The 18,873-nt window shown below is 38.9% G+C and overlaps 1 protein-coding gene across 1 annotated transcript; it reads right to left on the reverse strand.

Moving 5' to 3' along the window:
• Positions 1-1,455: 1,455 nt before the first annotated feature.
• On the reverse strand, positions 1,456-7,325 carry LOC116088259. The gene is given in 3 exon segments (XM_031367071.1): positions 1,456-1,644; positions 1,646-5,448; positions 7,160-7,325. Coding segments are annotated over 3 exon segments (4,131 nt in total). The 5' UTR covers position 7,325; the 3' UTR covers positions 1,456-1,481.
• Between the last annotated feature and the right edge of the window lie 11,548 nt (positions 7,326-18,873).

An 18,873-nucleotide genomic window follows, 5' to 3' on the forward strand; every position in this document is an offset into this window, starting at 1 on the left:
TGCACATGGAGGGGTCTGATTGTTCTGGCAGCATGTGTATAGGAGAGGATTGCAATTTGATCATCAATGGGAGGAGAGGACCTCGGCCCTGTGAAGGTTCTGTACTCCAGTGTAGGGGAATGCCAGGGACAATAAGTGGGAGAGGGTTGGGTGGCAGGCATGGGGAGGGGAGAGGCAACAGGGGTTTGTTTTTGTTGATTTTGTTTGTTTCTTTGTTTTTTGGAGGGGAAACTGGGAATGGAGAAATTTACATGTAAATAAAGAAAATATCTAATTAAAAAAAAAGTGATGTGCAATCCAAAAAAAAAATTAACTCAGAAAAAGCATAATAAGAAAATATAGATGAATTTTGACTGGGAAAAAAATATTGTGTCCTTGAGAGCAACTTGAAGGTAAACTATTGCCCCCCCCAAAAAATGTTACTATTGATTCTATGACCTAATCAAACAACAAAGAAACAAACTTGGTAGTTGGAACAGGAAGCCCAAAGTTCAACCTTGGGGAGATTATCCAAGAAGAGAATGTATAATTGGTAACACCAGCTGATGGACTCACCTCTACAGCTAATTTATATTGGATGTTTGTAGACCTCTGATTTGCTGATATTCATTTACTTTTTCATTTGAGCTACTTTGAACTTCTCTGACAGATTTTGTGGGCACCCAGTATACTGTGTTTATTCTATTTGGAATATCTATCTAGTTAATTGTAATTTCACCTTTGTTTGCTACATATTTATAAAATCATTTGTTTATAATCAAAGCCATGACTATCATAAATTCTATTTGGAATTTTTTAGAATATGAATTCCTGAGTATAAGTAGATGGGGCCTAGTCAAGTACAATAGCATACCAGAAAAGTATTAGTGGCCAAACTATATTCATTTTTTAATTAATCATCTGGAACGTACAAAGAAATTTTTTCATTATGACAGTGCTATACCTACATCATGTCATTCATTTTATTTTCTTTCTATACCCTTTGCTTTCTCCATTCTCCATCTTTTGTTCTTTTTCCTTTCCATTCTTTAGACCTCTTCCTACCCTGTATAGTCATTTTTTGCTTTATGTTCTATATTATGTACTATATATTATATAATCTAGATTTCAAAGTATCAAATTTGTCTTTCTGAGTCTGGCTTATTTCTCTTAATCTAATGACACACACACACACATATATATGCTATATATGTGACATTCTTTTTATCTCTTCATCTGTGGATAAACATCAAGGATTATTCCTTATATTGGACATTATGAAAAGAGCTAATATAAGCATGGATGTGCTAGATTCTTTGGTGTGGTGACTTAGAGTCTTTTGATTCTATACCCAGGAGGAACACATCTTGATTATACAGCAGTTCTGCATGTAATTTTCTAAGATATCCTCATGTTGTTTTCCAAAAATGCTGTACATTTCCAATGGAGTAAATAAGGGTTCCATTTTGTCTGCAGTCTTGTCAGTATTGTAATTTTTTATTTTATTTTTCAGGAAAAATGCCAACATTTATTACCAAAAAAACATAGAAGAAAACAATAGCTGGGCAGATGGGACATCTTCTGAATGGCTTGAGGTACCTGCTGTTTGGCCTTTGCTGGTAAGATCTCAGTTCAGAGGCTCCCTGAGCAGCAACACCTGACTGCTCCTGACTGCTTCCCGTGTTTGACTGAATGATTCCCTTTGGGACTCATAGGCTGACCATGGCCCATTCCTTCTTTTGTACTTTGAAGTGGGTCACAGGCTATAAGGACAAGGCCTGGCTTCTCATTGTTTTCAATTATTCTATATCTGAATAAAAGTTTGTGCCCCTCATGGCATCTATGTGTACAGTTAGCCATTTCATTTTTCTTTTTAATTTGACCTGGGTCACAGGCTTTCTGGTTAGCAAGACCTGACAGCTGCTTGTCTCTAATTACTTTGTAACTATATGGATGGCTCTTCTCCCTGCCAGTGAGGATGTGGTCAAAACCTCTTCTCTTCATACTTTTTGGATGTTGGTCACAGGTTCTCTGGGCATTAACATATGGCACTGCTTTTTCTCCAATTTCTTTGTATCTAAATGAAAGGTTGTGCCACTTGGGACTTCTATGTGGACAGCAGGTCATTCCATTCCCTGTACTTTGATCTGAGTCACAGACTCTCTGGTCAGCAAGTCCTAACTGGTGTTTCTCTCCACTTACCCTATGCCAACATGGATGGTTGTTCTCCTTGGGAGCAAGGAGGTTGCCAAGGACTATTTTTCTCTTTAGGTTGTTCAGATGTTGGTCACAGGCTCTCTGGGCATTAACACTGGACTGTGATTTGTTTCCGATTTCTCTGTATCTAATTGAAAGGTTATCCATCTCAGGGTTTCTATGTGGAGAACACTCCTTTCCACTCTTTGATCTAATTTCATCTGGGTTAGAGGCTCCCTGGGCAGCAACAGCTGACTGCTTCTGGCCTCTAGCTCCCCCATCCTTGACTGGATGGTTCTCTTTGGGACTCGTAAGTTGATCATGGTCCATTCTTTTCTTTGTATTTTGATGTGGAACAAAGGCTTTATGGACAACACCTGGCTTTTGTTTTCCTCTAATTTCTCTGTACCTTAATGAATGATTATGCCCCTTGGAGCCTCCTTGTATAGAGCCTCCCATTCCAATTTTCCTAACACTTTCACCTAGGTTATTGGATCTCTGGTCAGCAAGACCTGACTCCTGCTTGTTTCCAAATCCCCTGTAACAACATGGATGGTCATTTCCCATGAAAGCAGGATACAGTTCAAAGTCCACTCCTCTCTTTGCTTTGTTCAGAGGTTGGTCACAGAATCTTCTTCTCGCTGGCCTGTTGTGGTTTGGGTCATAGAGACCCTCAGAAGAGTAGGTGGAGTCACTCATCTGGACTTTATTCTCTTGTACCTGGGTCACAGGATCTATGAGTTTTGATGCGTCATCTACATTATCCACCAGTTTTTGGAGCAGAACATTTGTGAGGGTTTGTAGTTCAACTACTGTACTGTAGATGAGATTTTCTCTATCTACTGTCTCCTTTACCCCTGTAACTGGTAGGGGGCTTTCATTCCTCAAGGATTTCTCCTGCCCCTTGTATTTTGTGCTGAGTTTTTTGTATTGTGCAATATTTCTGGTGATGTTCTTCAAGGAGATTTTAGAAGGAGACTCTATTTTTTCTGCTATGCTAAGGGGGGACTGGCTCACAGGCTTGGCTGTATTCTTGAACTGGGTGGAGGTCAAGATAGAAGGACTTGCTCTCCCAACCCTTTCTCCCTCTTTTATGCCTCCAGATTTCAAAATGCTGGTCCTCTCTTCAGGGGGATGAAATACAATCTCATTCTTTGCTTTAGTCTTGAACTCCCTAGTCTCCACACTCTGATCACTACTCATGAGGAGATCACCTAATCTGTGTGAAGTCTTGGGGTTTTGCCATTCATTTTGGAAATTGGGCAGTGAGTTCTCTGAAGGCAAGCTGACCATGGCAGGGGGTATTGTATTGGGGGCATCAGGATGATGACTCACAAGCCAAGACTGATTACTTGATTTTAAGTCAATATTATCATGTGATTTTATTTTTACAGCCAAATCCCCTGAGTTTTGAGCAGTAGGTGTTTGGAGATGGCCTGGGCTTCTTTTGGCCTCTAGAAACTCAAAATCCTTGAGAGTGATATTGATGGGTTGTCCTTTGGGAATCTCACTGGATCCCAGACTCACCCTCCATGCATGAGGTAGCTCTCCTTTTACTTTCCATTTGTTGGTTTGTTTGGCCACTGAAGGTGAGACCCTGTGTTCAGGGCCCACAATTGTTGCACTCAAGTGGGGATATTCTGAGGGTGCATCTTCAGATTGCTTCCAGGGTACATGCTCAGCCATTTTTGGACTGGCATTTGATTGCAAGATATTTCTCCCAGTTCCTTGGATAGTCCTACTCTGTTGGACTTTTGCCTGGAAAGGGAAAGTTTGGGGCTGAACACTCTGGTTTCTCTGCTGTTGGTCTGGATAGGACCTTGAGGGTCCATGGCTGGTAGCAGGAAGAGGAGTTTTTTTAGTCTCCTGAGCCTCTGGAAGTGAGTGGTCAAACAGTGGACTTTCCAGCCTGGCAGATGATACAGTTTTTACACTAATCCCTCCTGGATCTTGGTGATGCAATTTTTCCAGGATCATGGCAGCCTTGGAATAGTATTCAGCCTTGGAAACACAGAGTAATCTCCTGCTTTTCCCAAAAGATTGCATGACACTTGATTCCAGCTTCATTTTAGTATTTGGATCAAGGAAGGAAAGGTCCTTGCTGGTGTTTATAGAGAGCAGCTCATCTGTCTTTAGCACAGAGTCCCTGTGTTCAAGATCCTTCCAAGGAGTGCTGCTTGAAGTACAAGGCAGATCTTCGGCCCCAACCCTGAGACTCTTCTTGAATCTGTTAAGTACATCAGAATTAGCTATGTCCTTCTTTAAGGGAACTCCTGTGGGCACAGAATCCTGGCTGCACTTGTAGCCTTTGTAGTTGAGGATGGAGGGCTTAGCAGGCTGGTTGAGTTCAGGCAGGTTCTTGCAATAGCCATCATTGTTTGGTTGGAAATCTTCCTGAAATTGTGTCAGTTCCCTAGATGGGCAGAATCTAGCATGTGTTCCTTTTTGTTCTCCTTCACTAATTGCCTTCTCTTGGGTGGTTGGTGTGGCATGCTGTGGGTCCTCATAATGGTGGATCATTTGATAATGCTTAGGAAGAATGGAGGCTGAGCTGATAGCTTTAAAGGGCAGGTCACCCATGGACAAGTTGTCAGTGGGTTGGCCAATGGCTGCTTGACATTTTTGGACACTACAGCCTGCAATGTCTTTCCAACTTAGTCTGTGTTGTGAGGGCTCATTTATCTTTGGAAGGGACGTCTGTATCCCTATGTCCGTGGTGGGACATGATCTTCTACCAGCCCTTCTCTGGAATAAAGAACTTCTTTGGTTTGGTATAGAGCTTGGGAGGTTTTCTAGTTCCTGGACCCCTGTCGCACCTACCAAGTTTGGTGTCACAAGTTGGTGGGGCAAGTGCTGGTCCTGGCAAAGCTGTGGAGGTTCTTTAGCCAGAGATAAACCTTGATTGTGGTCACTTGTATCATCAAACCTCACACTTTTACATCCTCCTGAGAAGGATTTCCTGGACATCCAGGCAGTAACCACAACTGCCTCAGAGATCACAGAGGATATGCCCCATAAAAGTTGGCTAAATTTCTGATGTATAAGAACCTCTAAGAACTTGAGATAAGAGAACAGCTGAGGGAGGGCAAACTGATTCAGTTTCTCCTTAGAGTACCAAAAGGGGCGGGGAGAGGTGTCCAGTAAAGGATGCTGGATGGGCCTTTCCATAGGTTGCGGTGCATTCTGGGTATCCTGTGCATTCTTTTGGTTGTTTCTGAAACCTTTTACAGTAGCAATTTTCTTCCTGGCCTTGCTCTGCCCCTTCTTCACTACCTGCCAGTTAGAAAAAATACAAATGAGTTGGGGTCCCCTTTTCCCTCCCATAGACAAGCTGCCTGTTCTCTGTGCTCATGGATAACATGAAATCCACATTTCCCAGAGAACTGTCTCTCTTCTATCCTTGATTCATTCATACTGTGTATAAACAGATTTCCTTTTTGCCTTGTTGGGAAAACACAGAAGGGGCTGACTGCCAGAGTCCTTGATCCGGGCGCCATCTGCCAGAGTCTGTGTTCTGGGCACCACCTGCCACAGGCGGGCCAGTCTGGGCCTCCCTCAGCCTGTGGGGGGAACAAGGTCCTAGTCAGGTAGACAAGGTGTTGGTGAAGAGATGACAAACAGACACAGCACAAGGGAGTGCAGATTCTGAATGTAATTTGTACAAAGTAGAAATCAGGCTTATATGGTATACAGAGAACAGGGCAAAGTACAGAAGTCATGTAGGCAGGAGATGGCTACATCAAAGTTAGTGAGAACAAGCCACCAAGTGCAAGGCAGAGGAACAGAGTTGTCTTTCTACTTGGGCTAAGTTGTCCTGTCAGCCCCAAGATAAACTCTCAGGGTCTGTCTGTGGCAAGTAGCTGAAGGTCTACGTGACTAGGAACCTGTTACCCCCGCGGGTTGAGGGAGGCCCAGACTGGCCGGCCCATGGCAGCTGACTATGTCACACTTAACCATGGTTGTCCTCAGTCAGTGTTCCTCACACAGGATCCTACCCAAGTCTGAGATCTGTAGCTGCCTGGGGACTGTCAGGTGATATCTGCTTCCTCAGACCATAGGAGATCCAAACCCTTATCTGAGGGCCTTGGTGTCAACACCTGTTTCACATCAGGTCAACATACACAAAAACCAAGTGCCTGAGCAGAGGGCAGACGACTTTTCTCAGAGCTTGTCCTGTGTTCCCACCAACTCAAAAATGCAGTCTGTCCATCGAGCCACACGTCCTCCTTAGTGGCCTCTCTGCCACCCTGTACATATGGTCTGAGAGCTTCAGGCAGACAGCTCAGGCTGCTCTCACCTCTGTCCTGCCACAAATTGATGTGCTGCTCCTCCTTCTGGACATATCTGCTCACATGTCTACACATACTCTTAGGTACTTTGTAGGTTCTTCTTTCCTCTACCATTCCCTGCCCCTTTTCTTACATCCTTTCAGTCCCCTAACACTATATGGGAGAGAAAAAAAAGGATAGAGGTGAAAGGGGGAGATGTTATTGTTAGACTATTTCCTACTAGTCGGGGGGGGTGTTGATTCCTTTGAGGCATGTTTAATCTTGACCTTCAGTATATCAATTCCTTCTCCTTCTTTTTACTTTTCACATTTCTACTTAAAAAACTACAAATACCAGAAACTGGTAGATAGCAAATAACCAACAACCAACAACCCACCATGCCTTCTAAGGCCCTAGAATTTATATACCCTCTGAAAAGTCTGCAGAATTTCAAACATCATCACAAAAACACAGAAGCTAGCTGCTGCTGGCAGAATCATACCCCTGCTAGAGCATAAGGCAAATCATAGTCAGCTACTGTGGACAGTCTGAAACAACTTCATACCTACACCTGAGATTGAAACAAAACATATTCTTATATTTCTGTTAAAAAAAAAAAAAAAACGATTTTTTTCACTCCACCTGTCTTTCTAAGGAATGTGAGAGTAAAGAACTTGGATTGCTGCTCCATTGTAAGGGAACAAGGTGTTCCTCACCTTTGGGAACTTCTTTTCTCTTCTAGGTGGTGGAGACTCTGGATACTCCTTCAGGAATGGGATTAGTAGGTAAAAGAGTCCCACTCCGTACATGATGGCAAAGATCATGTCTATTACTGTAGACATGGAGCTGGAGATCTTCCACAAGTCAATAACTCTATTCATCAGAAGGACAAAAGTTCTCTACTTCTGAATGGCAGGGCAGGTTTCAGGCTACTGAGTCCTGGAGTACAGCATCTGACTTGTCAGGAGGGCTCAAGTCACATCACACAGCTGAGGCCTCCTCATCACAAAGGGCTACTGGCAGGAGGGAGGGTGCCTCAGCCCCTCCCCAGCCTTCAACCCAGGAGCCCCACCCACCTCCTGGCTTTCCCCACTCCTTTCTTCCAAATCCTGCTGTTGAATCAGTCAAAGATAGATCTCTGTTCATGAATTGTTTCTATGCCTGAGCCCCAGAATTCCTCTGCCTTGTGTCTGCTTGAGCCCATCAGGGTCTTAGTTTTTGATAATGTGGACTTCTTTATGGAACTTGGGTTTTTTTCATAGGGTTTATTACTCATATGGCTCCTGACTGCACATACAGGTCTCTTCACTCTGAGATCACAGCTAATCTTTTGTTCCTGTAAATTATTTTTATTATTATTTTTATTTATTTACATTTCAAATGTCTGCCTTCTCTGTCCCACCCCAATGAAACCCTCACCCCATAACCCCTCCATTGCCTCTAAGAGGGTGCCCCCCACCATCACCCACTTCCACTACTCACCACTAACTATATCATCTCCATTCTCTGGGGCATCAAGTCTCCTTAGGAACAAGCACATATCCTTCCACTGAGGTCAGATAAGGCAATCCTCTGCTATATATGTAGCAGAATCAAGGGACTAGCCTGTGTGTGCTCTTTGGTTGGTGGGTTACTACCTAAGTGCTCTGAGGGGTCTGGTTAGTTGGTACTGCTGTTTTTTTTTTCCGTATGGGGTTGCAAACCCCTCAGCACCATCAGTCCCTCAGTCTTCCATTGGGATTCCCATGCCCAGTCCAAAGGTTATCTGTGAGTATTTGGATCCATCTTAGGTGCTGGCAGAGCCTCTAAGAGGACAGCCATACCAGGCTCATGTCTGCAAGCACTAATTGGCATTAGAAAAAGTGTAGAGGTTTGGTGTCTGCATATGGGATGGATACCAAGGTGAAGTGGTTTCTGGATGGCCTTTCCTTCAGTCTATGCTCTGTTTTTGTCCCTGTGTTTTCTTTAGACTGAAAAAATTCTGGGTTAATTTTTGAGATGTGTAGGTGGCCCATCCCTCATCTGGGGGGCCATGTCTATCTACTGGATATTGACTCTTCCAGTTCTATCACTCTGCTGTTGGGCATTTCAGCTAATGTTAGTCTCATTAAGTCCTGGGAATCTTTCATATCCCTGGTGTCTGGGACTTTCTAGAGGTTTCTCTATTCCTCACCCTACACTGCTGAATATTTCTATTCATTCTCTTGGCCCTTGGGCTTCTCTCCTCTTTACCCCCATACCTGATCCTGCCACTCCTTTTTCTAGTCAATCTTCCCTCTCATACTCAAATCCCTCTCTGCCTCTGTCTCCCCTGATTATTTTATTTCCCCTTCTGTGTAGGATTCATGCATCCACCATTTGGTCTTCCTTCTTGTTAAGCTTCCTATGGTCTGTGAGCTGTATCCTGGGTATTCTGAGCATTTTGGCTTATATGCCCTTATCAGTGAGCACATACCCCATACTTTTTGATTTGGGTTACCTAACTCAGGATGATACTTTCCAGTTCCATCCATTTTTGCCTGCAAAATTCATGATGTTCTTGTATTTAATATCTTAGTAGTCCATTGTGTAAATTTACCACATTTCCTGTATCCATTCTACCATTGAGGGACATCTGGGATGTTTCCAGCTTCTGGTTATTATAAATAAGGCTTATCTGTCTGTCAACAGAGGAATGGATACAGAAAATGTGCTATGTTTACACAATGGAGTACTACTCAGCTATTAAAAACAATGAATTTATGAAATTCTTAGGCAATTGAATGGATCTGGAGGATATAATCCTGAGTAAAGTAACCCAATCACAAAAGAACACACATGGTGTGCACTCACTGATAAGTGAATATTAGCCCCAAAGCTCAGAATTCCCAGTATAATCCACAAACCACAAGAAACTCAAGAAAAAGGAAGACCAACCTGTGGATACTTCAACCCTTGTATGGGTTTGACTTCTTTGTCAAAGATCAAGTGACCAAAGGTGTGTTGGTTTATTTCTGGTTCTTCAATACTATTCCATTGATAGACATGTCTGTCACTGTACCAATACCTTGTGGTATCTATCACTATTGCTTTATAGTATAGCTTGAGGTCAAGGATGGTGATTGCCCCAGAAGTTCTTTTATTGTTGAGAATTATTTTTGATATCCTAGGTTTTTTCTTATTCCATACGAAGTTGAGCACTTTCTTTCTGTCTCTGTGAAGATCTGAGTTGAAATTTTGATGGAGATTGAATTGAATCATCCTAAGGATCCATGAACAGAGGAGATCTTTCCATCTTCTGATGTCTTCCTCAAATTTTTTCTTCAGAGACTTGAAGTTCTTGTCATACAAATCTTTCACTTGCTGGGTTAGAGTTGTACCAAGATACTTTGTATTACTTGTGACTATTGTGAAGGGTGTTCTTTCTCTATTTTTTTCTTAGCCTGTTTATCCTTTGTATACAGGAAGGCTACTGATTTGTTTGCATTAATTTTATATCCAACTACTCTGCTGAAGTTGTTTATCAGGTATAGGAGTTCTCTGGTAGAATTTTTGGCTTCATTTATATATACTACCATATCATCTGAAAACAGTGATACCTTGACTTCTTCCTTTCCATTATATATTACTTTGACTTTCTTTTGTTGTCTAATTGTTCTAGCTATAAATTCAAGTACTATATTGAATAAAGAGGAAGAGAGTGCATAGTCTAGTCTTGTTCCTGATTTTAGTGGGATTGCTTCACGTTTTTTTCCAATTAATTTGATGTTCACTGTTGGTTTGCTGTATATTGCTATAATTTTAATTGCCATGAATTCTTGATCTCTCTAAGATTTTTAACTTTAAGGGGTGTTGTATTTTGTCAAAGGCTTTCTCAACATTTAATGAGATGATTGTATGAACTTTTTTGACTTTGTTGATATAGTAGATTACATTGATGGATTTCCATTTATTGAGCCATGCCTGCATCCCTGGGATTAAGCCTTCTTGATCATGATGAATGATTGTTTTGATGTTTTCTGTTTGCAAGAATTTTAGTGAGTATTTTGGCATTGATAATCCCAAGTGAAAAGGATCTGAAATTCCCTTTCTTTCTTGGATCTTTGTATGATTTAGGTATAAGCATAACTGTGAGTTCACAGAAGGAGTTAGGTAGTGCTCCTTCTGTTTCTGTTTTGGTGAATAGTTTGAGGAGTATTGGTATTAGATCTTCTTTAACAACCTGATATAAACCTGATATAATTCTGCACTAAAACCATGGTGGGATTTTTTTGGTTGGGAAAATTTAATGACTGGTTCTATTTCCTTTAGGCTTATGGGACTGTTTTGATAGTTTACCTGATTCTTATTTAACTTTAGTATGTGGTTTCTATCTAGAAAATTTTCCATTTCATCTACATTTTCCAGTTTTGTTTAGTAAATACTTTTGTAGGAGGATCTGATAAACTGTCTTCAGTTTTTGTTGTTATGTCTCCCTTTTCATTTCTGATTTTATTAATTTGGATACTGTTTCTGAGCCCTTTAGTTAGTTTCTCTATGAGCTTATCTATCTTGTAGATTTTTTCAAATAAGCAGCTCTTAGTTTTGTTGATTCACTGTACAGTTCTCTTTGTTTTTAATTGGCTGATTTTAGCCCTGAGTTTGATTATTTCTTGTAGTCTACTCCTGGGTATGTTTGCTTCTTTCAGATGTATTGTTTAGTTTCTATTGTACTGAGTTTTCATTAAATGCTAGTTTTTAATGCCTTTAATTTCTTTCTTTCTTTCTTCCCTGACCAAATTATTGACTAGAAAATTGATCAATTTCCATGAGTATGTGGGCTTTCTGGTTTGTTTGTTTTTGTTTGGTTTTAATTTAAGAGCAGCCTTAATCTGTGGTGATCTGATAGAATACATGGGAATAATTCAATATTCTTGTATTTTTGAGGCTTGTTTTGTGTCCAATTACATATGTTCAGTTTTGGAGAAGGTTCTATGGGGAGCTAAGAAGAAGGTATATTTTTTCTTTGTTTTAGGGTGAAATGTTCTGAAGATATTTGTTATACCCATTTTGTTCATAACATCTGTTAGTTTCATTGTGTCTCTGTTTAGTTTCTGTTTCCATGACCTGTCCATTGGTGACAGTGGGGTGTTTAAGTCTCCCACTAATATTGTGTGAAGTTCAATGTGTGTTTTCAGCTTTAGTAATGTTTCCATTATAAATGAGTGTCACTGTGTACTTGCCACATATGTGTTCAGAATTGAGAGTTTATCTTGGTGGATATTTCCTTTGATGAATATGAAGTATTCTTCCCAATCTCTATTGATAACTTTTGGTTGAAAGTCTATTTTATCGGTTATTAGAATGGCTACCCCAGATTTTTCTTGAGACTATTTGCTTGGAAAACTTTTTTTCTAGTCTTTATCACTGAGGTGTGTTTCCTGGATGGAGCAAAATGCTGGGTCCTGTATATATATATCCAGTCTGTTAGCCAATGTCTTTTTATTGGGGAACTGAGTCCATTGATGTTGAGAGATATTAAAGACCAATGATTTTTAGTTCCTGACATTTTTGTTGTTAGAGGTAGTATTATGTTCATGTGGTTCTCTTTCTTGGTGTCTCTTGTGTATAGTTTCCCTTCTTGTGTTGAATTTTCCCTCTAGTAACCTCTGTAGAGCTGGATTAGTAGAAAGATATCATTTAAAATTGGTTTTGTCATGGAATAACTTGATTTCTCCATCTATGGTGATGGAGAGTTTTGCTGGTTATAGTAGCCTGGGCTGGCCTTTGTGTTCTCTTAGGGTCTGCATGACCTCATCTGTCAAGGATCTTCTGGCTTTTAGATTCTCTGTTAAAATGTCTGGTGAAATTCTTATAGGTCAACTTTATATGTTACTTGCCCTTTTCTCCTTAGAGCTTTTAGTATTTTTTCTTTGTTCTGCATATTTAGTGTTTTGATTATAGGACAGGAGGATTATCTTTTTTGGTCCAATTTATTTGATGTTATGTAAGTTTCTTGTACGTTTATGACCATATCTTTCTTTAGGTTAGGGAAGTTTCCTTCTATTATTTTGTTGAAGATGAGCCAGAAAGGCCTTTGAATTGGAATCTTCACTCTTTTCTTTTTCTGTTATTCTTTGTTTTTGGTCAGTTCATTGTGTCTGAATTTCCTGGATGTTTTGGGTTAGGAGCTGTTTGTACTTTGTATTCTTTTTGACCATTGTGTAAATATATTCTATGGTATCATTTTTGCCTGATAATCTTCTATCTCTTCATTCTGTTGATTATCTTGCATCTGTAACTCCTGATCTCTTTCCCAGGTTTTCCATCTTTTGGGTTGCCTCCATTTGTGATATCTTTGTTTCTATTTCCATTTTTAGGTCCTTGATAGTTTTGTTCAATTCCTTCACCTGTTTGATTGTGTTTTTCTGTATTTCTTTAAAGGATTTATGTATTTCCTCTTTAAAGATTCTACCTGTTTGCTTTTGTCCTTCTGTATTTCTTTAAGAGAATTATTTATGTCCTCCTTAATGGCCTCTATCATCTTCATGAGAAGGGATTTTAGATCAGAATCTTGCTTTTCAGGTGTGTTAGGGTATACAGGGCTTGCTGTGGTGGGAGACCTGGGTTCTGATGATGCCAGATAACATTGTTTTCTATTGATTGTACTCTTGTCCCCACTTCTTGCCATTTCATTATCTCTGGTCTTAACTATCCTTGCTGTCTCTGACTGGAGCCTGTCCCTTCTTGTATGCAAGTAGAGCTCTGTGAGCTGTGTAAAAGCAGTCCTTCTGAAAGGCAAACAGTGATGTCTCTGATTAAATGGGACCTCCTTTGTACCTAGTTAGGTCAGACCTCCTGTGACCCTGGTTACAGCAGACATTCTGGGAGACAGGCTGTCTCTCAGTGTTGAAGTGGGGCTGGAGCACCCAATCTGCCCTGGGCATGTGTGTCTCTGGCATGGCAGATAGTTTCCAAGTCTGCTGGGCCCTGTGGAGGTCCCAGGTGGGGCAGAAATTAGAGCAGGGTTCTCTCCTATGACTCTGACTATAACAGGCCTCCATGGAGTTAGATTATCTCTGGGTGTGGGAGGGAGCTAGAGTGCCCAATCTGCCATGGAATGAGTTGCAAATCAAAAGTCTTGTTTTTTTGCTCTTGTTTTTGTTTTTGTTTTGTTTTAAATAATTACATGCTGACTACAGTGGGATGGATGTCAAAACATCAACCCATTGTTTTAAAGAAGACTTGTAACATATTTGGTGGCAATTCATAAGTCATAACAAAAGCCTGAACAAATGAAAAAAATATACAATAACTACGCACAAAAAGAAAGATCAGAATGCTGTCAGCCCTTTAAATTACTTATGCAGTCTGATACGAATACCATTATGCTTTTATTTGTACTAATGCTTTCTGTTTGGCATAAGTTAGGCTATTTCATTTTCTATTAGAAGACTAAGTAATCAGGAGTAGCCATAAACATGCTGAAACATAACTGCAGTGAATAGAATTGTTTATGGTAGATATTCAAACACATTCTAAGATATAAATAATATCCTCAAGGGATCAGGTTATTGCCAAAGGAAAAATAGCACTTCAGTTTATAAAATAATGTATAGGAGATGGAGAGATGACTCAGAAGTTCAGAACACTGGTACATTTTCCAGAGCAACAGGATTTTTCTCCAAGCACCCACTTGGTGGCACACAACAATCTGGAACTTCAGATCTACAGGTTCCTAAGCTCTCTTCTGGCATCTGCACATAATATACAGATTTGTAAGTAAACAGTCTGCAAATACAAGGAATTTAAATTAGCTCAAGAGGCACTGGAAAAATAACTGAAAAATCACGTGTACACATTTTTTTGAGTTAGTAATTTCACTGCAAATAATGTATCCCTAAGATACACTAGAAAATACCAAATGGTAAGTGTAAAAGTTATAGTCATCAAATAATGGAAAAAAACCTGAGGTATTTAAATGAATATCATACTACACAACCGTACAATGTCACACATGTTACACAGAACCATAAAATTAGAAATACCTATGAATACTTTCACTCAGGAATTGGAGGTTTTATTGTGAAGGATAATTAAGAGCAACACGGTAAATGCTAAATTTTCAAAGAAAAAAATAAGTTAAAATATAATTCAATATGCACTGTCATTTATAATTCATTTTATTTTGTTTCTGGAACATAACAATTGCCTTTTAAAGAGATTTCTCCTTGCTTATAATTATGTAAATGATTTACACAGGTTCAAAGTAAAATCTTCAATAGAATATCTATTTAGAGCAGTATAATTTCACTTGCCAGCTTTTACCTCCTTTTTATAAATTTAATAATAATTTTATTTTTATGGTTTGTAGTTTAGACTCAACTGAAATGTATATGAAATCTAAGTAAATGAAATCTATAGCAAAAGTCATTTTCAAACACAAATTCTTAACGATACATACAAATACATAACAATACATACAAAGTAACAAATAGTGGTAAGAAAATATACAAGTAAATAATCCCCTTACTTGTTTTCAGCAACTTCTTATCCCAGCAGTCTTGGATTTGTTAACGTAAGACTTTTCTATCATTATTGTGGGCTGACTCAAATGAATCTTCGCTTTGGCTAAAAAGCCAGATTTGACATGGAAGAAAGGAGAAGCTAGAATAGTTTCCTATGGCTATTGGAACAACTAATTGTAACTTAGTGGTCTAAATTTAGCAGGTGTTATATTATATTCCTTGGTTGAGTCCAGCAATACTATGCCAAAATCAAGATCTTGGCAAGACTCTACTCTAAATCAGTTTCATTTCATTTCATTGTTTGGGCAGCTACATGCCTTGACAAGTAGTCCCAAAGGTCCCTTTCTCATAATTCAAGGCCCACAATTGTAGCATTTTACTTTAATGGTCACATTGTCTTATTCTATTTCAAGTATCTATCTTACTGAGTCTTGATGACACTATGATAACATTTATGGCATAGTCAGATAATCCAATGTGACCTTCATATCTTTTGATTTGGATTATATATGTAAGGTCCCATTAGTGTACATAAACTCTGCATTTTCTAGGTCTGTCATTCAATAGCAGAACATTTTTGTGGCTCTGCATTCAATTTTTGCTACAACAATAACAAAGAAAAAAATAACAAAAATCTCTTACATAATCTCGGTTTCTATAGAATATGGCATAGGATCTTCAAAAACTGCTGTTAACTTACTAGAGTTAGCTTTCTTACTAAAAAAAATAGGACAGACAAACCACATGTAGACTTTATTACCTTTCTGATATGATTAAAGTATAAATTTGTTATTTCAACAGAGTGTGAAAAATTACATCTAAATTTACTCCCAATTCTCCAGTCACATGTGAATTATGGGAATTATATGAATCAGATATTGAGAATTTCAGTATGACCCAACTGTGGTCAAAATTCCTATTTACGAGGTAACACTGAACATATTTTTTCCTTAAACATAGTGGTGAGCCAAGCATAGAATAATAATTATAGACATTATCCCTTTCAAAAGGAGGAAATTGAACTAGGAAAATGGCTCAGTAGGAAAGACCTCACCAGGAAAACCTGAAGACTAGGGTGCACATTCCCAGCACTCGCTGTGGACAGAGAGAGACACAGAGAGATAAGCACAGATATTGTAAGTGGCTTATGTTTTTGAAAGACAGATAATTTGAAATGTATAGGATGGATCAGAAGATTTGTAGATTTGGGAAAGGTCTCCATGAAACTCTTGTTCACGGGCAATCATGTGGTACATTTTTAGTTCCCCGGTGAGCCATGGACTTTTTCCTCTTAAAACTTCAGCTAACTGAACAGGGTCTCTTGGTTGGCCTTATGGAATGCTCTGTTGATTTACACTCTCTACCAAGTATCTAGATACAACTACCTAGACAAGTTCATACACAAAGTAACTTTACCCATAGCCCTTGCGCAATTTTGACATGTCTTAACCTTGAGTTCCTGGGACTTAGGCACTGAACGGCTTACATGTTGCTTTTTTACCCCATAATCCTATCATCTGTGTCTATGCTGACACCCTTAGAGGCATTTTGGTTCCTCTCGAAGGACATGATGTGTTCATTTTCCAGCACCTTAGTTAGGTCGTCTCCTTTCTGTAGAGATTATGGTCCCCTTCATTCGCTTTTTCCAGCCTCATTGGTAGTATTTCTAAATACGTTATACTTTCTGTTTCATTCTCTGTGAGTCCATGGGAGCCCTGATTAGTTGATTTGGTGGGGTATGTTCTCCTGGTGTCCCCCATTCCCCTTTGACTACCACAACCTTTCTTCCCTCTCTTCCATATGGTTCCCCATACTTCAAGGTGTGGGACTGAACAGAGACCTGCAGTTTAGACTTTCTCCTTATAAACTCTGCTGGGGAGGGTGTGGTCTCTGAATCTGTTCTCATCTGCTCTGGAGGAAGTCTCACTTACAACACATTAGGACAAGACACTAGTCTATGAGTATATATGTCTTAATAGTGATTCAGCCAGATCCTCTGCAGAACTTTCTTTAAAACAATTGCATGTTTAATTTTGGCTCTTGCTGAATTTGCTGAATGGACTCCTGAGTTGTTCTGTTAATCTCTTCAGGAAAACATGTGTGGTTTAACCCTAAATTCCTCACTGAGCATTATAATCAGTGTATTTCTTCGTTTATCTATATATGTAATTATAATTTTTCCCAAATCCAGTTGAATTTTATTTAATAGGTCTGTCCTCAATTTTTCACTCCTTACTTTCATATTACCCATAAACAGTAAGAATAAAACAAGTTAAACTTTAACATGGTTTTGGAAGTGCCCTTATCTACATACAGACTTAGTATTTATTTTGTTTTGTTTTTGTTTTTTGTTTGTTTGTTTGTTTGTTTCGAGACAGGGTTTCTCTGTATAGTCCTGGCTGTCCTGGCAGACTTAGTATTTAAAAGTGTATATTTTTCACCTGTAGGAATTAATCCCACTCAGCCTGCATGAATTATTTTAATGTATTTAGCTTCTTTATTTTTCTAAAAGGTGTCTATAATCAAAATATTCTCTAAGATATTAAGATGATGTAATCTTATACCATATCATCCCTTCCTTCATTTTGAGCCCTCACTGGCAGAAATTTCAATGTCTAGCTATCAGTACCTCTCTGTCAAGGGATAGTAGAACTTCTATTATCTTCTTCAAATGTCTTTCAACCTGTCTCTCCTGCTCAATATCAAAGCCATATCAGCTTTTTAGATATTTTGAGGAGTAAACCAATAAGTTGTATTAGCTTTATTTGGCCATAACATCAATCTGCTGCTAACACTGTGCTTTAAAACAAACAATGCGTGCACACACACACACACACACACACACACACACACACACACACACTTATTCTCCTGGACATCTGGAGGATGGAAGTCTGAAAATAAAATCACTGAGAGAAAATGATGCTTTTAAAGAGGTATGTTTCCTCCTAATGCCTTGTATAGAAATAGTTGCCGGGATTTTCTAGTTTATATAAGGACTTCACTGTTTATAGAATGTAATTAGATATATTCCAAAAAACCTAAAACAGAGATAATCAGAACATCTAGATAATGACTAGATTGTTGTTTTCAAGTGTCAATTATACTACAAAAAGAAAAAAAAATCACCAAAACAAATGTGGTTCATTCTAAAATTAGAATTGAAAGTATAGAAAATATACTTGCGATAGGTTTTAGGCCAAAATAAATTAAACAACAAACAGATTATGGAGTTCTTGTCAAAAGAAATTCAGATCTAACTATAAATATATTTTCAGTATTCACTGAAACTACTTTCATTGGCATAAAGCATTAACTGTATCTATCAGTCAATGATACTAGAAAACTTCGTGGCTAATTAATCATACTTAATAGGTTATTGAAGAACCAAATAAATATTTGAGAGTTGCTTAATAGAGGAAAACAAAAATTATCTCTCCTGGAAAAAAAACTGAAGTTGAAGAAATATTGAATGAAGTTATTGTATACAAACTCTGCTGGCTACCATGGAGACATATAAGCTAAACTATTATCTCCACAAATCTCAGCGAAAATAATATTTGAGGAAATACCACTGGCCATTCACACTACCAAGGGAGAAATATCTAGCATTATGCTCATATTACCCACAGTTTTCAACAAAATTATGAATATGCATATAACTGAGCAGATGTAGTAAGTTGGCTTACATGATATAGATGAAGTAGTTCAATAATGGCTGATTGATTGCACACTAGATAGATTGATAACCTAACAGCTGCTTGGTCCATGAGACTTAATCCCTGAGCAGGACAAATCTAGACTGAAGGTCTGGAGGACTCCTAGTAAGCCATTAGAAGGCAGGTTCTGGTATGAGTGAAGTATGTTAGTAGCATCCATAGTTGATGAGTTCATCAACAAGGGTCAAAGGTGAGCAGACAAAAAACTTTAGCTTTTTCCTCAGA

The sequence above is a fragment of the Mastomys coucha genome, unplaced genomic scaffold (assembly GCF_008632895.1).
Source record: "Mastomys coucha isolate ucsf_1 unplaced genomic scaffold, UCSF_Mcou_1 pScaffold14, whole genome shotgun sequence".
NCBI classification, from domain to species: Eukaryota; Metazoa; Chordata; class Mammalia; order Rodentia; family Muridae; genus Mastomys; species Mastomys coucha.